The sequence below is a fragment of the Tamandua tetradactyla genome, chromosome 5, assembly GCF_023851605.1.
Source record: "Tamandua tetradactyla isolate mTamTet1 chromosome 5, mTamTet1.pri, whole genome shotgun sequence".
NCBI classification, from domain to species: Eukaryota; Metazoa; Chordata; class Mammalia; order Pilosa; family Myrmecophagidae; genus Tamandua; species Tamandua tetradactyla.
This window is the reverse complement of record NC_135331.1, coordinates 110,314,943-110,338,837: the sequence shown is the minus strand read 5'-3', so window position 1 is coordinate 110,338,837 and position 23,895 is coordinate 110,314,943. Positions and strand designations below refer to the sequence as shown.

The 23,895-nt window shown below is 39.0% G+C and overlaps 1 protein-coding gene across 1 annotated transcript in view; it reads left to right on the top strand.

Moving 5' to 3' along the window:
• The window catches only part of PKHD1 (PKHD1 ciliary IPT domain containing fibrocystin/polyductin), a 499,663-nt gene that overhangs the window by 148,347 nt on the left and 327,421 nt on the right, over positions 1-23,895 (top strand). The window contains 1 exon segment of the mRNA XM_077162050.1: positions 19,251-19,463. Within this exon segment, the coding sequence (XP_077018165.1) occupies positions 19,251-19,463 (213 nt within the window).

The window sequence follows — 23,895 nt, the reverse complement described above, 5'->3', positions numbered from 1 at the left end:
GCCTTACTAGTAAAATAGAATTGACATTTCTCTCTTATAAGTACAGCTTACATGGTGGAAAGGAGGTTTGTAAATGTCTTTGAGGTAATTGGGAAATAGCACCAGACAACGTTTGTGCCATATTTTTATGATCCTGTATGTACTGATGATTCCTGAACTTTATTGAATAATGCAAATTAGTTTGTGGCCCTAAGAGCATCAGCTATATTTATTATTATTTCACCTTAATTAATGTAAGATCCAGAACTTTCATCTACTTACCATTTCAAATTCCTCCCTCCCTTCCTCCCTGCCACATTTTATCATTTTTTAGGGATACTGTTAAACACAAAAGAGAATTAACCCAATCAATTAATACTAATGAGCTGGGAAGAAAATAGGCATATTGCCTGGATTTAGTTAATTATATTTTTCGTTCTTTTATGTTAAGATGTCCAATGGCCACAGGCATTGCTGAATTAAAATTTATTATTTTTATTCCAAGTAATTATGATGAGCCACAATAACAAAGGAGGAACGTTACCCTCTTGTCAGAGTCTTTAGGCATCCCAGGCAAAGACCTTGGGCTTGTGGGCTGTAGTTGGGGAAGCGTTTCTATTTCCTGAATGAATCACTACATCTCTCTCTGATCAGCCAGTCGAGCAGCCTGATGTGCTTTAGTGGCCCAGAGATTATGATAACAAAGGGTTAGTTAGGCGAGAGGAACTCAAGAAATGCCTCTCCCTTTGGTATTGGGCTTTCCAAAGAAACACATTTTGCAGTTTCTTACTGATCACAATGCCACCTCTCTAAAATGCTTGAGCAAAAATTTGTTTCCAGTCTCTATTGCTGCTTAATAGTGCACTGGTTTCCTTTAATGTGATTTTCTATTTCTTGGTCTAGTGGTGTATACTATAGCAGTTAAATGCTTGGCAGATGTTGAGCCAGAAAGAACTGAGTCTGAATTGGGGCTCCACTACTTACCAGCTCTGTGACCTTGGGCAAGTTGCTTACCTTCCATAAGCCTAAGTTTTCTCCTCATTATGGTAATGCCTGACTGTGATGATAGCAGCAAAGACAATGCCAGGTAACATGTCTTGCTTGTTATTGTGTGCTAACTCCACAGTATATTTGCTCACCTCTTATGGATGTTTTGTCTATTAAATGACAGAATATTTTTAAAACCCTTAGCACAGAGCCTGGGTCAGGGTAAACACTCAAAATTCATCGTTGTTTCTTTTGTACTACTGGGGTAACAGAAGTGATGGTTGAATATCAGGCTTAAGATAATTTTATTTACAGATAATGGCTGCTTCTGTATACAAAGCAAACTGGATTGCTGAAAGAATTAGCTTGTAATAAAGACCCTGGATGGCTTTTTCCTCAGTTATCTTCAGATTGCATATTGACATGTACTTCTTTCTATCGTAAGAGAGGAAGGGATAGAGAGGTGGAATTATCAGTATCTATCCATCTGGTCACCTCCATTCTCCTTGTTATTTTGACTTCATGGAAGCATTTTTTTTTTCTGGTGCAGTTTGGAATGTGGTCTTATTTTCTCCAAACTTTATTTTTTATAATACAGTTTTGAGTACACTCAGGTTTTTTTGAGCCTGTTATATTTGGGATTTCTACAGCATAAAGACATATATTTTTGGCTTATTGGAATGGAACATCTCTTTATCAACCATCAGGTTCATTATAGAATTTCTCTGTCTCTGGTAAGTGTTTAGGATTTCAGAGTAAGGTATTAAGTACCCAGTATAGTCTTTTGATCCCAAGGATTATACACTTGATTTCTTCTAGTTAGCTCTGAACTAGCCTCAGAATCAATGGGTCCTTGATTCAGATAAACCTTTGCAATGCAATGAACTGGGAGTGCAATGAAACAGATGACCCTGGGATGTCACTTGTGGTTTATTGGTGCATCAGGGCTCTTTAAATCACTGGGCCTATGGTTTCCAGGCTTCACAGATGAACGCTTGTATTTAAAGGAAATCCAAAGGAAGATGGATTGGAAATTTGATAAAAATGAAATATTCTGCATAAATATTTCTTGCTCTCATAAATATAGAATGTCTTGGTAAACATGAGAAGGTTTTAGCTGGTGAAATTTGTTGCACATTGGTAAATTTAAACTACTTTATTTGCAAGTTGGCTGTAAAACGAAATTAATTGAATTGCCTTCTCTCTCAGTTGACACACAGCTACCCTTTCAAGGTCTGGGATGAGATGATTATGCATAGGCAATACATCGAGCTTGGATCCTGAAACTCAGGGCAGCAAATCCAGAGCCTGAATTCAAATCTGAGGCAGCCACAACCTCTCCAGTGGCTTTGAGTAAGGCTCTGGCCTTCAAATCAAGGTACAGGATAGAAATGGAGATGATTATGTTCCTTTTGCAAGAGGGAAGTGTCTCATATAATAAATTCTACTACATGTTGATATTGTTTGTATCTGCAACCATGGGAAGTCAATATTGTAAAGGACTTAGTAACCTTCTTCATGTATTTGCACACGTGGCTCTCTATAAGTGGTCTGGTCTGTGCAGTAATCTAAAGGGAAAGTTTGATGAAGAAGGCAGCATCCGAAAGAATTAACCTGTATTTTTTTAAATCTACCCTTAAGTTTCTTCTACTTTGTGCTTCCTTATATGTCAGGCTCTTTTTGATGACAGTGTGGTGTCACTCACATATTTTGCGAGAGGAGGCTTTGCCTATATATAAAGTTAAGTGGATCATTGTTAGAATTAATTGCCAAATAACATGAATTATTTTTATATAAATTATTTACAAATATAAATTTTAGGGTGTTGTGGTTTTTTCCCATCTCTCCTCTACCTTTAGGGAAGCTGTAGCCTAGGCTACAAGCTTAAGAAGGAGGGAGTCACGTCCGTCTTTGCTCACCTTTATATTGCCAGCACCATTATATCTCCAGGCACATAATAGACACCCAAATAGTTGTTAAATGAATGAATTAATGAATAAGCTTCTGACCTGAAGAAGCAGAGCAAGACTTAAAGAATTTCTATAAACAGAGTCCTTCCTGGTACCCACTGATGTTAGTGGAGTTGTCCAGACAAGGACCAATTTCATTTATTTTGTGTATCAGGAGATCAGAGACAAGGGCTTTTTTAATGTGGGGGACACTTGGCTCTGAAACCCCTTATTTGTCCCAACCAGACAATGACTTACGTTATTTACCGCCAGAGAACAGTCCCAGGCACACTTGATTAACCTTAAATGAAAGATAAGCCACTGCTGTGAGAAAGGACATGCTTTCAATAGATGGGCAGACAGACAGATAGATAGATATTAAACAATTTACAGTTTTATGTCTTGACAAGTTGGATATTGTAACATGAAAAATGCTGCTGAAAGGGGCCAATGTCTTCCTAGCACAGAAGTTATAACATTTTCGGTAATGAAAGATAACTGCTTCGAACTTTCCTACTTAAAGCCCTTCATTGGCTTTCCATTAGCCACTGAGATCCAGCCTATACTCCTGAACTTGGCTTATGGGATCTTTTAGGGTTTGGCCTTTCCTGCCCTCTTCATCTCATATGCTGATGCATGATGTCCAGTTCTTGTTAATCCAGAACTGGGAGTGTAGCTAGAAATCTGGGATACTTGTGTATCTGGAATTCTTGTGCAGATTAATGTATACTGGAGACAGCGCTTCATTATTATTTGAAGTGTAATGGAGTATTATTTCATTATTATTATTGGGGATCAGGTAAAGGGACTCTCATTTTTTAATAAATGAATTCTATGAAGAAACAATTATCACCTTTCATCTTTAAACTATTACGTGATGGCCAAATCATGTTTATACATATTCAGGAAAAAATTATATTTGGGACCTTTTGAGAAAAACATATTGCTCAGAAAAAAATGTATCAAAGAGAAGGGCTGATCAAAAATGTGATTGGATCGAGGATAATTGAGCTTTGATAAAGAGGAAGAGGAAGATTATTTGAATGGATGAGTAACCTGGTAGCTAGGGAAATTTTTACCTGCCCGGTACAGACCTTGAGGAAAAGAAGGTTTGTGTGTGTGTGTGTGTGTGTGTGTGCACCTTTTCTGTTTCTGCTTAGAAATTACTTTCTTTCTGAAGACATATGTGACTTTTTAGAAATCCAAGGAACAGCTGAGGGCCTAGAGCATTTAAATGCCTGGAAGCATTGTTGGTAAAAGGAAGTAATGGTTTTCTGGAGGTAGAAAGGAAATTGAGGTTTAGTTAAGTAGTAATTGATAACAGTAGGTATAATGACAAAGGCATGTGTTTATGTCCAAGTGACTTAGTTTCTTTAAATATTTCTATAGAGTTTGTGTTCCATGAATATGCTTATACCTAGTAATTAGTATAGAGTTAAGTCATTTACAAAGTTAGCTTGATGAGTTTTATTTATTTTTTATTGAAAAAATAAGAGTCTGAGTCCATAACCTTTATCTTCTCTTCTTTCAGTTTATCTGGAAAGTGGGGCCAATTCTCTGAATCCAGAGTATTTCCATTCACCTGGAATAATTAGGCTTTACTGTGATCTTCTTAAAGCAGAGACTGTTTTTCACATCTTTCTTTCAGCATCTAGCATTAGTAATGTTGTCATTAGTAAATGTTGATTGAATGAATAAATGAATTAATCTATAATTCCAGGCATTCTCAACCTGTTTTAGATCACAAGACAAAGATCACAGGACTATGGGCTCATAGAACAAACTCTTAATTTATCTCTAGCAGTGTTTCTTCAAGTGTGGCCCCTGGTCAGCAGCAGCAGCATCACCTCAGAATTTGCTAGCAATGCAAATTCTTGCCATCCACCCCCCTATAACCAGAGCCACTCTGTGGGGCCCAGCAATCTGTGTCATAAATCCTCCAGCCTGATTGTGTTGCAGGCTCAAGTTTGAGAACCACCAGCCTAAAATGATAAAGGGAGCCATGAATTGTTAGAAATGGAAGTCAAGTCATCTAGCCCAGCTATTCTTTTTTTCCAAAGGCTATGTGGGGGTGCATGGATAGTTCAGTGATAGAATTCTCACCTGCCATGTGGAAGACCAGGTTCAAGTCCCAGCCCATACACTTCTCGAAACAAGCAAACAAAAAACAAACAAGCAAAGAAAATGAAGACTCCAACAAATGGTGCTGCAATAACGGGATGTTCACATAGAAAAAGAATGAAATGTGACTCTATCATACAGCATACAAAAAAAAAAAAAAAGGCTATGTACCCCTTTGCAAAGAAGAGTGGAAACCTGGCTGGCCATATTGAATAGTTTATCCTGAGCATAGTAGTTTCAGCTGGATGTGGTTCCCTATCCTGCCAGGGAAATCTGAGGTGATGAAAACTATTTCTCCCAACTGCTATTGTTTGCGACTCAGTGATTTTATTTCAAATATGTTTTTTTTTTCCCTCTGAACATTGCCCATTTGACTGCAGCACAAGGCTAATTAAGGAATTAGTATGTGGCATCCGTTCCAGGGAGGTGTATGATTCTTTTCCTGCATCCTGAGAACATTTTTCCAAATACCTTCTAGTTCATATTTTCTTTTTTAATCAGGCAGAGACATTACAATTAAAATACCGTTAAAGTGATTCTGGCAAGTATTGCAATAAGCATGTTTTTTAATTAAAGGAAGAACAGGGGGGATGCATAAGCAGCACCAGCTAAAGGGGAAAATTTCATCTGATATCTATTTTAATTGAAATGAAAAAAAAAGGGAAAAAGCGGTGGTGGCAGCCTGTGCCTGTGTGTGCATGGCTTGGTCCCAGGTTGCTAAGTTTAGGTGTTCTGTGCTTGATTAATTAGTAGCCAGTCAGAGAGTCCATTCCCGTTGGCCCCAATCCTTAAAGCCTGATTTATGCCTCACATCCCCCATGAATATGTGAGGGCTCAGACATCTATTTCCTGAGCTGCTAGTGTATAGGATTATGGAGCATGGACTGAGCTCTTGGGGGTTCTCATTTGCCAGCCAAATTGATTTTCCGCCTCTCTGGCCAGGGACAAGCCCACCTCGAAGGCTTCCCAGGCTCTGCTCCAGTGGATCATGCACAAGTCAAAGCCGGATCTTGCCAACAAAGGATGCTGTGTGCATCCCCATCACAAGGCAGGCTTCAGGCTGCCACTGCCCACCCTAAATGCTGCTCCTCTCTCCTCTCCCTCACCTCGTCCTGGTCCCTGCCTCCACACCAGCCAGGAAGAGATTTAAGAGCTGTGAAAGTTATAGTTTCAAGCCCTTAGGGTCATATTTAGCAGGATCTTGGGAGGAAGGGAGAAGAATTGGACTGCACTGGGCTAGGACACAAATATAAGGTGAGTAACTCCATTGTTAGGCAGTGGGAAGGGCAGGGATGGATGGAGGCAAGGCCCAGCAGGTTGTCTGAAGACTCCAATTAATTTGGTCAATCTCTATCACCAACCTAGATAATTCATTTACCCAAAGATTGAACTATCGAAATTTTGAGGTGTAAATTATCCAATTTACTTATCTACAATTGATTAGTCTACAATTATAGATTAGTCTACAATCTACAACTGATTGATTGTGGTAAGGTGCAACAATATACTAAATATACTAAATATAACAATATACTCATCATCCAGTCAGCCCTTCTTATTGTGGCAGACTAGTACCTCCCATCATGATGAATGATTGTCTACAATTCTCCAGTGGAGGGGAATTCCACAGGCATTCGCTAACTATCTGTTTGACCATTTAGTGACTCAAAAGCAATGATGCACATGCTAATATTTCTAGAAATTATTTAGGATTGATAGAAGAAGCTGGGTGGAGACTAATCAATTATAGATAAGTAAATTGGATAATTTACACCTCAAAATTTCGATAGTTCAATCTTTGGGTAAATGAATTATCTAGGTTGGTGATAGAGATTGACCAAATTAATTGGAGTCTTCAGACAACCTGCTGGGCCTAGCCTCCATCCATCCCTGCCCTTCCCACTGCTTAACAATGGAGTTACTCACCTTATATTTGTGTCCTAGCCCAGTGCAGTCCAATTCTTCTCCCTTCCTCCCAAGATCCTGCTAAATATGACCCTAAGGGCTTGACACATCAACTATAACTTTCACAGTTCTTAAATCTCTTCCTGGAGTCCAGGTCTCCACAAACTTCTGATTCATCTCTTAATTTTTTGCTCCACTTTCAGGAGCAAAATTTCTCAACTGAGCACATCCCCAAAAGCAGATTAGCAGATTAGCAGAGGGTCCTGGGAAGGGATGGCCTGGGTCTAGGAGGAAAAACAAGAGGGCACATTGCTGGGGAAGTGAGGAAAAGGAGTCTCAAGAAAGTAGGGACCAAGTGTGTCAAAAGCTGCTGACAACTGAGCAATTTCAGGAATCTTGTTATTTCCTCTAATTTAGTCTAGTCTTTACATACTGGTGTTTTGCAGTTTTTTCCCCCCTCATTGCTGCTCTGTTCTCACTCTACATGTCCTTCTTGGGGGACCTCATTTACTTCCAAAGCTTCAGCTCTTACTCATTCAGCAAATACCATGTTCCCCACGTGCCAGGCACTGTTTTAGATACAGCAGCTACAGCAGCAAACAAAATAGAAATTCCTACTCTTATGGATTGTACTTCTATAAGAGAAAAAGTCAATAAGCAAAATAAGTGAGAAAATTATATCATTTCTGAGATCTTCTTGGTGCGATGGGGGAGAATGCAGCCATGTAAGTATAAGCGTTCAGTGGTGGGTGGGGGGATTTGCATGCAGAGGGAGCAAGAAGGTCACGTGGCAGAAGCACTAGGAGCAAGGGAAGAACAAGTGAGGAATTGGGTCAGACAGGAGCAACTCCTGTAGGGTCTGGTAGGCTTTTACTCTAGGTATGATTGGAGCCACTGGAAAAGCTTGAGCAGAGAGGTGACATTTGAAAAAGAAATCACACAGGCTGCTGTTGTGAGAATAGACCCTGGGTTGGGGGCAAAGGCAGAACCAGGGACCTGAGTTAAGACATTGTGCAGTAATCCAGGGGTGAGATGAGGATGCCTTAGATTCCAGAATTAAATGTGGAAGTGGTAATAAGTGGTTAGATCATGGGGATATTTTGAAGGTAGAATGCATACAATTTCCTGAAAGAAGTTGATTGTGGCATGAGAAAGAGAGAGGGTGAAAGTTGACTCTTTGGTTTGCAGGCTGAGCAACTGGAAGGATGGAATTGCTGTTAATGGAAATGGGAAAGATTAAGGGAGGAAATGTGGGGCAAGATGAAGAGTTTGCTTTTGGGGATGTGCTCAGTTGAGAAACCTATGAAACATCCAAGTAGATGTGTGGAGTAGGCGGTTGGGTATATGAATTTTGAGTTGAGGGCAGAGGTCAGGCCTGCAGGTCCACATTTGGGAGTTACCAACACATGAGGGTGTTTAAAATCATGAGACAAGCTGAGCCAACCAAGGCAGTGTACACAGACTGATAACAAAAGTAGTCAGAAGACTGAGACTTAGGATGCTCAAGTGTCAGATGTTAGGATGATGATGAGGGATTAGCAGAGGGTCCTGGGAAGGGATGGCCTGGGGCTAGGAGGAAAAACAAAAGGGCACATTGCTGGGGAAGTGAGGAAAAGGAGTCTCAAGAAAGTAGGGACCAGGTGTGTCAAAAGCTGCTGACAACTTGGGGAAGGTGAGGGCTGGGCATTGAGCCTTGGATTCTGCCATGTGGTTGCCATTTGTGACCTGACAGGAGCAGTATTGGTGCAGTGGTCAGGCAAAGAATGTAGGGGAGGATTCAAAAGAAAGTGGAAGGAAATAATTGAGAATAGTGGGTATAACAACTTTTTTGAAAAGTATTATTGTATGGTAAAATAGTTACCTAAATTTTTTTATGACGGAGGAAAATAGCTAAAGCTGTATGTTTGTTTCTCTTAAAAAAATCCCGAACAAATTATTTTGTGGTTATTTATAGAGAATGGCTAATTGTAGGGCTAGGCAAAAGCAGATTTTGATGTGTTTTTTTGTTTTGTTTTGTTTTTTTGCAAACATTAGCCAACTGCTAAAAGTCTCTTTTACTTCCCTTTAAAAGAAAAGAAAGACATGTTTAATGGAAAGAAGTGATTACATGCAAAGTTGTGTTCATTTATTTTTTTAAGAGGGGAAGTTATAATAATGATGGTTGATTGATTTTTATAAAATTACCCAAGGTCACTTGTCAGACATACTCAGCTTTCATGAACAGTCATACCAAGAAATTTAAGGGTCACAGCCAAAGGCTGATTTCAGCCCTGCTCTTTATTTCAACTTTAAGAAATGGGGTCAAGCTCCATAAAGTGGAGAAATAAAGTTCTCCCACTTCCCTCCCATACTCAAGTAACTATCCTTTAAAGCAGCCCACTGTATATTTATTTTAAGCTAATAGAGTGTGCGGGTGAAAATCTTCGGGCTTTGGCACAGAGCTAGAGCAAATAGACTTTACATTCTTTCACACAAAGAAGCTTACACATTGGTTATCACATCACTTATAGCAGTCAAAAATAGCTGAATTCCTGATCGTACACTCTTAATTTATATAGATCTCCTCATACTTGCCACTGATAAAATTAGGAAGGATTATTTTCTTAGCAAGGAATAACAATTATTATATTAATTAATTAGTCCTTTTGTAGTGCTCTCGCCAACAGAAAGCATTCATTTTCTTTGGTCTGAGCTTTTCTTCCTTCATTAGTATCATTAGTTCTTGTCACTAAATTCTGTTTTAAAATTTCTACAAATTTGTTTCAGTGTATTTAATATTTTGCTTGCTACATAGGACAAAATCCAGATTTATGTCTTTATCCCCTAGTCCTTGTAATCTGCAGCAAATCCTTTTTGGAATGAGGTGAGGAATATCTATATTAACAAAATTAAAATAAATCATATATTAAAAAGCCATAGGCAGACTGACATAGATTAACATGTGTTTTTAACTTAAATGTAATTATGAAAATAATCCCTAATGAATGATAAAGCTACTTGGGAGAATTTTCAGGAGTGAATAGAAGATGAGCTTTTCTGTTCAAGAGTCTTGGGTTCTAAAACTTACTCTGTGGTTCTGGAACCCACATTCTGTGCTCTGAGAAATGTAGAGTGTGGTGTTGACCCCGCAGGATGTTTCGAAGATCATTTCATCATCTCACACAACTTGTCTAAAGATTTTGGCATATGGTAGGTGGTCAGTAACTATTAGCTTTCATATTTCTCCTGTAGTCTTATTTAAATTCCAGACTGTGCATGTGTTATCTTTCTCAAATGAAATTCAGAGTTCACTATGGCAGAGGTGGTGTCAAGAAAAGATGAGCTCCGTGTCTCCATCAGTATCAAATGAACACCTGACTGTATTTTAAAAGACGTAGATATCACACGTGATTCTATCTCCATTTTACTCATGAGGAAATAGACACTCAATAGACACTGAGAAGGACAGATTTGGTAATTGTATAAAAAGTGTATAAATCCTGCAACTTTATGGGACTTATGAAGGGTCATTCAGAACCATAGCAGAGTTAGGACAGAAACCCCTTTTTGGTTCCTTGCTCCCATTGTTTGCTCATCAAGGTCAGTTTGAGTTTCTGGAGTGTTTCTAATGGGGGAGTCCCACTATGTGAGTCCATGGCCCACAGATTAAAGGTAATTAGCTTGGACATTAATAATATTTCCATTTTTTGGTATGTTGTATGGCAGGATTATAATTCATTATTTTTCCGTGTGAGTACCCCATTATTGCAGCACAATTTGTTGGATTTTTTGTTCATTTGTTTTGCTTGTTTATTTGTTTTTTTGGGAAGTGCATGGACCGGGAACCAAACCTGGGTCTTCCACGTGGTAGGTGAGAATTCTACCACTGAACTACCCTTGCACCCCCTAACATTTACTTTTGAGTGAAATAGTTTTAGTAAACATGAAAAATTTGAACTGTTGCACAGGTCAAGTTTCTTTTTCCCAGCAGGATTCATGGTTGTTATATTTCTGTATATCACTGTCAGTGGAGTATAAAGTTAAAGCAGGTCTGATGGAAGTGTGGTACCACTCTAACATTAAGCTTCGAGATTACCAAAAGGATCATTTCTTGCTTCATGAATAGTTTAGAGTATGGTCTACATGTCATATTTCAGAAGGAAAGTCAGAACTGGCAACTGAGTGATGCTGGAAGTAGATGGTCTAGTCATTCTAAAGTGATGGAGCTACTGTAGCATCAAGCAGTTGCACAATATTGGGGTGTGATGAATGTTAACAGACACCATTGCTTTAAGTGCCTCATAGGTGCCAACCCTATACCAGGGATTTATGAGCTGTGTTAGTCAGGGTTCTCTAGAGAAACAGAACTAACGGGAGACATCTGTAAATATGAGATTTATAAAGGTGCTTCACACAACTGTGGGAATGGAAGAGTCCAAAATCCTTAGGGCAGGCTATGAGGCTGGCAGCTCTAATGAAGGGTCTCAATGAACTCCATAGGAGAGGCTCTCTAGCTGAAGAAGCAGTGAAAGAGTCTCTATTCTTCTTTAAAAGTCTTTGAATGGTTGGATTATCTCTGTGGGAGACACACTTTGGTTCATCTCAGATGTAATCAGTCACAGATGCAATCAACTAACTGATGATTTAATCAACTAGCCGTGAAATATCCTTGCAACAATGATCAGGCCAGTGCTTGCCTGACCAGACAATTGGGCATAATCATTTGGCCAAGTTGACACCAGAACCGAACTATCACACAAACATAATTTCTATTAATCTCAACTTAACTTAATTCTCTGAGTTAGAGACTCTTAGCATCCTTAGCATCCACATTTTGCAGATGAAGAAACCAAATACCTAGATGGCTTGTGCCATCCTAAATTGTGGATGGAAAGAAAGAGCGCATTAAGGGTTCTCATTCAAGCAAACATTCTTTGACTGTTACAGATGGTATGTGTTTGTGTTTTAGAATTGGAGACTTGAAGGTTTGATGAAGAGAAATGAGAAAAGCTGAAGAGCGATCTAAAACAGGGATGAAGTAGCCTCCACATTTGACTATTGGGTCAAACATTTATTGATCGTTATCTCTCTACTTTGGTGGAGGTAAACAGAAATGACTGAAGGCATCTTAGCCTTTTACTTCTCTCCCTCTCATTCCTTAAGAACATGTTTACTTCCAGTTGTGATTTCTGGACAGCAACAACAATCCAATACAATAATTTGGCTCAATGAATTTAGGACTGGATTTGACAGGTTAAGAGCCCCTCACCAAGAACTTCCATATTAGATTAGAAACTGCCTCTTGAGCAATTTCTGACACTTTGCTCTTTCCACATCCTTTGTTTACCTTTGTGATGGAGAAACCATAAAATATTGCCAACATGGCTGCTGTGGCTGATGCAAGGCAACACAAAATGGCCTAACCCGCGACCGGCTTTCTTCCCGGAACTGGTGGTGGTTTGCGCCAAAAGCGCTAACCTTAAATCTGCCCTCCACCCTAGCAACAATGGTGACCAATCCCAGCCCAACACATGTCCCTGCATGCTCCCAGCTTATATAAGCCTGTGCACTTCCTTAATAAAGCAGACGCCCTCCACTCACCCCTAAGGGTTGTCTCCTGAGTCGTGTACTGTGTGTCTGTGTGACTGACTCAGTACAACCATTTACCCCCAGCCATCAGCTAACCAACACCTTTATAAGCTCATTGAGACAATGTACAGACTTATCAATTAAGTGTAATAGTGTCATCTTCTCTGAGAAAATATGAGTAAATATGTGTATGTGTGTGCATGTGTGTTTGTAACTAGGACATTTGAGCACTTAAACCAGATTCTCTGAAAAGATACAACCATTTATTCATTCATTTGACAATTATATGTTGAGTGCCAACTACTTACCAGTCAGTGTTTTAGATGCTCATCATATAGAAGTGAACAAAACAGGTAAGTCCCTGCCCTTATGAAGTATGTAGTCTGGTGGGGAAAGGGCAGAACATAAACATGAAAAGATGTAATATGCCTGATGTTCAGCGTTATGCAGTAAAACATAATTGGGGAAAGGACCAGCACATGCTATTTCATATAGATGGAAGAGGGAAGGTCTCAGTGAGAAGTTAGCATTTGAACTATTGTTATACACAACACCCTGAATCAATCTCCAGAGAATTTTGCAGAGTGAAAAGAGTCATCCCAAAGGTTACATATTGCTGGTTTCACTTACGTAACATTCTTGGAATGTGAAAATTATAGATACATAGAACAGATTTGTGGTTGCCAGGGGTTAAGTTGAGGTTGAGATGGGAGAGAAGTGGGTGTAGCTTTAAAAGGGAGACATGATTGATCCTGTGTTTACAGAAATGCTCTGTATCTCAACTGTATCACTGTCACTATCCTCGTTGTGATATTGTTTCATAGCTTTCCTAGATATTTCCATTGAGGAAAACTGGGTAAAGGGTACAAATGATCTCTCTATACTATTTCTTACAACTGCATGTGAATATACAATTATCTCAAAATAAAAAGTATAATTAAAAATGTCAGTGCAACTGTTATGTGGAAAATTAAATGTATGAGTTTGGAGTTCATGGTAGAAATTAAGGTTAGATATATATGTTCTGGCATCGTGAGATTGCAGGTGGTATTTAAAACCATAGGACCAGATGAGATAAGAAAAGTAGCCCAGGAACTGTACTTTAGGGAAATGCTTCTCAAATTTTAATTCCCCAGGAATTATCTGGGGAGATTGTTAAAATATAGATTGTGATTCAGAAGATCTGGAATAGGGCCTGCAATGCTGCATCTTTTAAAACAATTTTTATTGTGAAACTTAACATATATGCAGAAAAGTGATAAATTTCAAAATGCAATTTAACAGGTAGTTATAGAGTGAATTTTAAAATGTGGTATGGGTTATAGTTGCACAATTTCAGGTACTTCCTTCTAGTTGTTCTAATATACCAGAGACTAATAAATATCAATATATGATTCAGTAGTCACCATCTTCATTAGAGAAGAAAATCCTATCTTCTCTGTTACAACCCCTCTCATTTGGTCCTTCTCCCAATCTTCAGGGATATTTGGGCTATGACCGATCTAATTTCTTCATCTTGAAACGGAGAGGGAGGGGTGACATTGTGGGGTAGGAGGATACAACTAGTTGATGTTCTTGGAGAGACTGGCACCTCTGAGTTTCCATGCTTATCTGGCATAGGAAAATCTGGAATTTTTAAGTTTCTGAAAATAAACTTAGTGAATGAAACTTTTATAGATCATCAGATAGAGCCCTGGGTACTCTTTAGGCTTTTCAGGAATGCTGTTGATAGGGGCTTGGCATGCCATGGCAATTTGCAATATCTGGCTGAAGTTTGCATAAGAACAACCTCCAGAAAAGTCTCGATTCTATTTGAAATCTCTTTGGCTCTAATATCTTATTTTGTTACATTTCTTTTCCCTCTTTTGGTCTGGAAGGCATTGTTGATCCCATGATGCCAGGGCCAGGCTCATCCCTGGGAGTTATGTCCTATGAGGTGGGGGGGGGGGTAATGATTTCACTTGCAGAGTTGGTCTTAGAGAGAGAGAGGCTACATCTGAGCAACAAAAGAGGTTCTCTGGAAGTGACTCTTAGGCATAATTATGGCAGGCTTAGCTTCTCCATTATATACATAGGTTACATATGAGTAAGCCCCAAGATCACAGGCTTGAGCTATTAACATGGGATTCCCTAATACTCGAGAGAGTGTCAGGAATTTCTCAGGTGGAAAATTTAATAGTTTTATATTTTTTCTCCAGTCCCTCAAAGGGCTTTGCCAATACTTTTTAATTATCTGCCCCACATACTCTGGAATGATCAGGGTATTACATTAAGCTGGAAAGAATTACAAGATCTCATTACCTATTCTAGGCACCATGTGTTTAGGTTGTTTAAATGAACTGGCCAGAGATTAAGTTAGAATGTATGCTACAGAAAATCTATATTTTGTACAAAATAAATATCTCTTCCTTTGATCTCACACAGAAAGTGAAGTTTTAAAATACAGGCAGCATCATCCTTTACCCTGTATTCTGATTTACTTTTGTCCCAATCAGATCAGCTTTGTTCTTATTTCTAATTGAAGTCTGATCACTTTTTGTGCTTCTTAAACAGTTGTTGTATGGAGTAATGCTGATTTTCAGAGCTGTGGAACTCAAACTCTGAGTCTTAGGTGTCACAGCTATCCAAAGTTCCAGGAAAATACCAAGTTATACACATAGAGCACAGCATCTCAGAATTTAGAAATAATTCTTAAAGCTCAGGAATAAATGTGACTGCTGTAAGAGTTTACAATTAGGCCCTAGTTTTCTTGTATTCTTTAAATGAGACCATCCACTATTTGTCCTTTTGTTTCTGGCTTATTTTGTTCAATATAATGTCTTCAAAGTTTATTCACCTAGTTTCCTGCCTCACTACTTCATTCCCTTCTGTAGCTGCACAGTATTCTATAGTATGTATATATCACATTTCACCCTTCTGTTTCTCAGTCGATGTACCCTTCAGCCATCTATATCCATTGGATATCATGAGTAATGCCACCATAAACATCAGTGTGCAAAAGTCTATCAAGTCCCTGCTTTCAGTTCTTCTAAGCATATTCTTAGTAATGGAATTACCTAATCATATGGCGATGCTATATTTAGCCTCCTATGCATCCACTGTATTACCCTCCTGAGGGGCTGCATATGATGCCACATTTTTAACAAGCCTACAGGTGATACTGATGCTGCTGGTATTTGAAACATACTTTGAGGGGCAAGGTCAAAAGGCAGAAAAATCAGAAAAGAAACAGAACAGCGATTGGGAGGGAGAAGTCAGGGAGACAGGGCAGAGCCTAAGGGGAGCAATACCCCAGGGGTCAAGTAAGAAAATGTTTTAAGTAGGAAGGGTGATGTGCTTTGTCAAATACAGTTAATAACTCAACAAAAATGGGGACTGAGGAATTGACTGTTGGATTTGACAATGTGGGCATCACTGGTATCCTTGTCAAGATCTGTTTAAAAGACAGCCTTATTTGAGAGTGTTCAACAAAGAATGGGAGGATGAGACAAGACAGTTAATGTAGCTTTTTTTGAGGAATGTTTATATAAAGAGAAGCAGAGAATTGAGGTAATGTCTGGGGGCCAGGTAGCAGGGGATGAGCTGAGGATTTCTAAAGATGGGAGGTTCTATGCAATGATGGAAATTAGTATAGAGGTACCAAAACCATGATGAAATGATGATGCAGTAACTGTTGACAATTATTTTTCCATTTGTTCACTAGAGAATTATTGAGCATTTACTATGTGGGAAGTAATATGTCAATCACAGGGAATAAATGATGATAAAGATACAGTGATTAAATCAGGTCACTCCTTTTCTAGAGGTGGATACCCAGTGTCCTCTTTGCTCCAAACTGTCTATGCTTGAGTAGAACACAGAAAGGTGCTCTCTTCCCAGGAAGTTGGGTACAGGAATGATTGTTTTCCTTCTTTTACTTTTTTTTTACCCAAGGAAACTGAGGAATTGTCAACTTGTTCTATCCCTCAGGTGTTTGTTGTTGTTGTTTTGCCTCTTGGGATTTCCCACTTCCCTGTTTCACTCTCTAACCTGAATAGCACATCCGCTCACTTTATGCTCTCATAAGATGAGACTTGCCCTTTTCTGTTGTACTAATACGTGGTGATAAAAGGATCTGGACAGCACAGTTGAAGGAATAAAGGACCTGCCAAGGCATCGCAAGGACTGAATTCCATCCTAAGCCTTATGACTAGGGGTAGGGCTTATGACTGCCTGGCATGGTTCTAGTTTATGCCTGCTTTTCTGCAGTGATTGTTAGTAATTCCTATTTTTACATTTTCAAAAGAGTTTCAGTTTTGTACAACAAATCCTATGATCAGACATAACATGGGGTAAGCTTCTCTGGTTTTTGTCTTTTTACAGTAAATATGTAGAGGTAAGAATTGTGAGCATAGAATTCTAAAGCAACAAAATAAATGGTTGGAAATGAATTTGTTTTGTAGCTCTTTTTCTACATGAAGTCAGATGTGTTTCCAACGCTTACTTCTTGTCGTTTAGCTGTTTCATACTTGTGGACACCACCTCATTATAATCTGTGTTCTGTAATGTTTTCCTTTGTTTTGTCATTAGCAATTCCCTTGGATTTATTTTTTTTGAGCTTTCTCTTAAGGTTTTCACATTTTTTGCAGTGCCTTACTTCACTAACCTTTACATCCAGCCAAGAATATCCATTCATTCATCATTCTTTTAATGATATAAAACACCATACTAGAAATAGTGGAGATATGAATCTGGTATGACAGGAGACAAGAGCAAGATAGAGTTCAAAGGACAGATAATGAGTTATCCTAAGTTTACATTTTACTTTCTTCTTGAATGCTTTATGGGCACAAGATCTTCACGCACCAGACTCTTGGTGTTCAATGGAACAGGAAATTAGGTGGCAGGCCCACTGTGGTGCATAAGCCTAACTTAATAGTGCTTGTGCTCGTCATAGATGTGAAGTATGATGACAGCGAAGTTAAAAAGACCCATTACTGAATAGTCTCAAGTATTTATTAGGCATCCAGGTTTCTGTACAGAAACCTCAGGTCATGAGCAATAAAGGCCAATATTCAACAAGTTGTGACTAAATCCATTTGTTTTATATGCCTGTTTTATTGCTATGTCTATGGCCGGTTCTTTGGTGAGAATTGAGGCAAGATTAGGAAATCCTAGCAACTGTGCTGAACATGATCAGCTGGAGATACATAAACTAAAATAGATATTTAGGGTCTCTGGAGCCCAGTTTGAAAGAATTTGCATGTGTGAAATAAAACGATATAAACTATACAGACTGTTTTCATATTGCTGATAGCCACAGCTGGTACTTGTCTGGGGATTGTCCTCTCTAGGCTTTTTCAGACTAATGATATCTCCACTGCAGAGTTGCAATTCTGAAAACTTTGTTGCATGGTAGGAGAGTCTAGTCCAGTGTTTTTCAGATCATTTGCAGGTGGCATTCATATTTAATAGCATATTCAGTTTAAAGTGTTCATATGGGATGCTTTGATTATTCTGGTGTTACTGAGAAAAATCTTTGTGTTATGTAAATGGCCCAAATGCCTTAGAGGAAAAATATTATAAAAATGAAAGTGCTTTTTAAATATCTCCAGTATTTATTTTTACAATATATAATAATTTTATTAAATATAATATTCCTATGTTACAGAAAATTTGGAGATTAGAGCAAAATTGTATCTGTCTCAGTTAAAATTACTAGATTTCAAATAATAGAAAACAACTTTCCTTAGAAAAGGAAATTTATGGGAAAGGTGTGAGAGCTTATGGGATTGATAGAAAGTCTTGACAAGCAGATGCAGGAACCAGGGCGCTTTGGAGGGAGTGGTAGGTGATTCAGAAGCAGGAATTCATCCTAGGCTTTCTAGGATGCTACCACTGGAATTGAGGAGATCTAAACTTTTCCAGTCTTCTCTTCATTTTTGCTTCAGATTTCTTTCGAAGCCTAGTCACGTGACTCAGACTGCGTATGTCTTGATCGACAGTCTCACTCAACTGCATTCAATGGGCAGAGCAATTCCTCAGGGAAATGTACAGTGGATGCTGTACATGAGGTTTGCCCATTAATATACCTCCTTTTATCATAATTCTTATACTTTTGGCACATTTTCTCCTATCCTTATTTCCTGTACATTTGTCTTCCAGGCTTTTTTCTTTTCTTTTCACTTAACTTTAGACGTATTACTTTCTCTGCTGCAAAATGGCAAAAATAGTGATCTTCTCATCTCTTACTTAAACAGTCTTAAATTGCTGAACATTTAGGTTATCATTAAAATTTAAATAAATCTGTAGGGAATATCTGAACACATAGCTCTTTCTGTATTTTGAATTGTGTCCTTGTTAAAGAGGAATGGAAGGAGAAAGTATGATTATTTGATTGTGAGAAACGAGAAGGAGAACATGGTTGTAATATGCATTTTGCTGTGTCATGTTTAGAGGGCTGATATATATGATCTCTTCACTAAAGAGGATTCCATGTAAGGTTCCTTTTATTATTATCAGGAATATTTTGGAAACAAAGACATGTTGTACGATTGACCATTTTTGATAGCTAAACTAGGCGGGCTTAGCTATTCACAGGTATCTAATCCATACTACTGTGCTTCTAGAAGAGAAACCAAAATAAAATAAGTTAAAATTCTTGTGTAAGTATATTAATAAAGAGGATGTCACCAACCTTTGGAACTGTCAAAGGTGAGCTTCATCCTTTTATGGACTAACAATGTTTTCTCTGGATATTAGGGGGCAAGCTGATTTTCATGGATCCAGGACCCATTGAACTCAGGGCCCACTATATCCTTGTGTCTGATGGTGGAGAGCTTCGGATTGGATCTGAGGACAAACCCTTCCAAGGCAAAGCTCAGATCAAACTCTATGGAAATTCCCACTCTACTCCCTTCTTTCCATATGGAGTCAAATTTTTGGCGGTGAGAAATGGAACTCTTTCTCTGCATGGTAAGTGAAGCAGTTGACCAGAGGAAATGAATTAGAGCTGTGTTTTGCCAATGTGGGGGCAATGGGGGAAACTACAAAACAAGCTTAAAATCTTTTGGCTGTTAGTTGTAGAGGCAACAAAGTTAATCAGAGCATGAGCACTATTTCCCTAAATAAGACACACTAATTGTTTTGATTCCTATGGCAGAGTATACTATGGTTCTCAAATATTTGCTCTCCTTTCTGCAAGTGGCTTATAAATACCCATCCACTATCAGGTGACTTTCAGTGCCTCCCTGTGGTAGAGCATACACCCCTGCTCCATTGAGCACGTGCTTAGCCATGGACTTGCTCTATTCAATGGAGTGTGAGTAGATGTGATGTATGCCATGGCAAAGCAGAAGTATTAAAAGCCATTGCCATGCTTTGGCTGTTTTTCTCTTTTCCTTCTGCTTGAAGATAACCTCTCCCAGATAGGGACAGCTCCTTCAGTTTGGGAACCTGAATGAAGACAACAGGGAGCTGATGTCTTCTGATCTACGGCAGCTGATCTACTCTGGTCATGTATTTTAAGGAATAAATGATAGTTATCATAAGGCGCTGAGATTTGTGTTTGTAACTACAGCACAACCTCGTACAATTACTTAGTATGCACTTAATTTGAAACATTTTGCATCACAAACCAAACACAGACAAATTCATTTTGTTGTTGCTGCTGCTATTTTCCCCCTCCTGTGAACAAGTTTCAGTTGCAAATCTATTTAGAACCCTGTCGCAGGAGAGTTGGGTGTTAATAAATTCCTGGGAGAGGACAAGAATTGGGCTACCAAACATTTCTGCTCCAACTTTGTCTGCCTTCTGATCACCTAATCCTACATTGCACGATGGATATATATATTTTTTTCTTGAGATTCTGGAAATTGCCGTTTGCCAGGATAATCTTTAGTCACAACTGGAAATGTAAGTATAAAATGTTGAGTTTTACGTTTGTGTCTTTCGGTGGATAATAGCATGCTTTTGGTTACATAGCATGAAGGAAACGGAGACAAAAATGTGGGTACTATATAGGGACCCATTCTCCAAAAAATATGATGTCATCTGCATTAACATTTATACATTGGCTTAACAAAATAAACCCCATAACCCATTGTGGAATAATTATTCTAGACATGGCATGTAACTGGACTGAGGAGCCTTCCACTTTTCTCTGCTGAGGTTCTATCTATTACAAACTGTGTACTTCAACCATTGTCTGCTAGAAAGCACTCTCTTGCCTCTTTTGGTTTACCATGAGAGGAGGCAAGATCTTTAGGCAATTAACAGAATCTTTTTTATTCCTTCTTTCATTTCTTCATCGAGCATTTATCAGAGAGTATGCTAGATCCTGGGAGTCGAAATTTTAAGACAAAAGGTTTTGTAAACTATAATACCTGCCTAAAAACACCAAATGCCTAGAATTTTGATTCTTATGTTCTACATCCAAGGAAGCAAGCAATTTTATCACTTTTGTGGCCCAAGATCCATAAGGGTCTTCTGTCTACTTACAAGTCAGTCATGGTCTTCAAATGTTTACTCTAGTCCAACAACTACTTAGGCTACCAACCCAATGTGTTGCTATTTGTCACTGTAAAAACATAGCTGGAGAACAAGAGGGCATAGATTAATATTTTAAACCAGCCCATAGACCATCTGAAAGACCCTAAGGATTTGCAGGGATCCTCTGATTTGAGAATCACTGGTGTGTAGGATATAGATGGCACAACTCTTACTAGAAATTGGAATTCAAATGAAAAAGAATGAAAACTCTCCTAATTCCTTTACTCTACTGTCTTTATTCCAATTTCTCATTCTCATGGTTCAGTATGAAAGATCAATGAAAGAGTTCGTAAATATGCTTTTATGTACTTGCATTTGTAATATACCTTGTACTTATAAGCCTTCGTGTTTAAACAAATGTGATCTTACAGAAGTTCCCAGTGCCACTGCTTATAATCAATACTGGATAATTAGAACAAAGTAGGTCCTTCTAATGCATTTTGAGAATTCTGAACATTAAGAAAAGAAAAAACTATATTGCTTCTCTAGCCCTGTGATGCTTCCCTCCTTCTCATCTTTTCCACTTCTCCTTCCCCTTTCCTCCCACTACCACTCCTTCTCTTTTTCCTGTTCCCAGGGTAAGGCTGTCATGAATAATTGCTTAGACCATTCCCTAAAGTCTTATAATATAGGAGTGACCAGGATATCATGGGAAGCACAGAGCTTGCACATGGAACACAGACGCAAACAAGCTGTTTTCCTCTCTGATGTGATGCTGCTGTATTTCATTCATTTATTAAAAATCTTATGCAGAAAAGAGCTGTGCCATTTGGGCAGGAATGATTCTCTTCCCAATGTATCTGTTAGACAGTCACAGACACACCCTGAAGCTCTTCAATCTTCTCCCTTCACCTCTCCCTCACCACCTGGGACCTCAAACGCATTTCCCCTCTGGCACAGTGGTACAACATAGTGAAAATCATTACGTAATTTCACTGGCTTTTTTCCTAGGGCCAAAGGTGGAACTTACAACACCTGTCCTTTAGGGAAAAACTCATTTTCCTTTGGTGTCAAGTATACAAAACAGTAAGTGACTTGGTTCAGTGCTGTGTACCCAGAAAGTTCCTAATCACTGGGCATCACTCAGCTTCCCAGGATAATGTTGGGAGGAGATTCGCCAACTTAAATGTACAGAAGACTCATCTGAGCAGATTTTTAAAATCCATATTTCTGGGCTTTTCCCCATACTCTGAGTCAGTGGACCTGAGGGTTGGGCCCAGAAATGTGCATTTTCATGGAACTCTAAGGAGATTTGATTCACATAGTCCATTGACTGCACTTAGGGCAACAACTTGAGTGGGCAGTACTCTTGGAATCAGAAATTAGTCCAGCTCTTCCACTTATCAGCTTATGACCTTGGGCAAATTAATTCGTATAAAACAAGGTAAAAACAGTTCTTCCCTCATAGATTTTGTGCTTGTTAAGTGTCTCAGAGTGTCAGGCATAGAGTAAGCACTCATTGAGTGTTAATTTTTGCTATTTTGATTACATTCTTCCCCCCTCTCCCAAAGCACTGAGTACCGAACGCTACTCAGCTCCCATTTTCCCCCCTTTGGGAGTGAGGAAGGGGAGAATGACCTCTATTGCAAAATTTGGCATGGGGCTAGATCTACATAGAGGTTTATTTCACCTTGTATTAATATTTCTTGTCTATATCCCTCATACCATGTCTAGAATAATTATTCTACAATGGGTTTTGGAGGTTTATTTTGTTAAGCAAGGGAGTTTTTTGCTTTGGAGATCATGAAGTGACAGTATTCCAAGGCAAGTTACCTTCTGTTTCCACTACTCAATGATCACCTTTTAATTTTAATCTCACTTAGTGCATGCATCTGCTTCCCAGCAGTAGATATGCACCTGTTGGGGATTGAACCATTTTTCCCACAAAGGTGTGTTTAGGTACCAATCCCTAGTCCTATAGCTGCAAACCCATTTGTAAATCGGACCTTTGAAGATGTTACTGGTTAAGATGTGCCCAAAATGAATGATTATGGGCCTTAATCCAGTATGGTTGAAGTCCTTATAAATGAAGGAAGTTGGACATGAAAAAGAGATACCATGGGAACAGCCAGCAGCTGGAAGTCAAAGGAACCCAGGAGAGAAAGGAAAAGTCACAGCCACGTCTGTTGCCATGCGACAGAGAAGCAGAGGAACCTCAGAGAGCACCAGCCAGCCAGAAGGTACTGATCTGGGGAGGAAGCAAGCCCTCTAGCTTCTGAAACTTTGAGCCAATGAGTTTCTGGTGTTACGCCAAACCCCTTGTGTGGTATTTGTTTTAGCAGCTGGAAATCTAGAACACCACTATCCCTTGGCATGGTTACAATAAAGGTTTTTTGAAAAGCCATTTACATGGACCCCAGTATAGTTGAAGCAGACGGCTGCCCAGCAAATGTGGCCTTTTGTAGGCATTTTATTCCTAACATCAAACAGTAAGAGAACTGATGGGTTAACCCCTGCTTGGGTTATATGGATTCACACAAATGTGTCTGTAGGTCAAAGCATTGCTTTCCTTGCCTCCTCCCTCCCTCCTTATCCTTCACTGGGGCTCTTTTGTTATCCTTTGACTCCAGCTAATTTTTATCATACATTAAATTTGCTAGGCAAGCAGGCTTTGTTGTTCAGCTGTCACAAGGAAAGATGGTGTTGAAAGCACTTTTTCTGTCTTTCTTCTAATGAAAAAAACCTCATACATGTATATGCTCACATACGTATCTACACATACATCCACACACAGCCACACAGTAGTGTCTTTTTCTGGCTGTTTTGGAGAGGACCGATCTGAACAGGGCATGGTCTGAATCTCTAGCATGGCTCAGATTGCTTAGTAAATTCCATGGGTGACTCACTTTGATGTGTC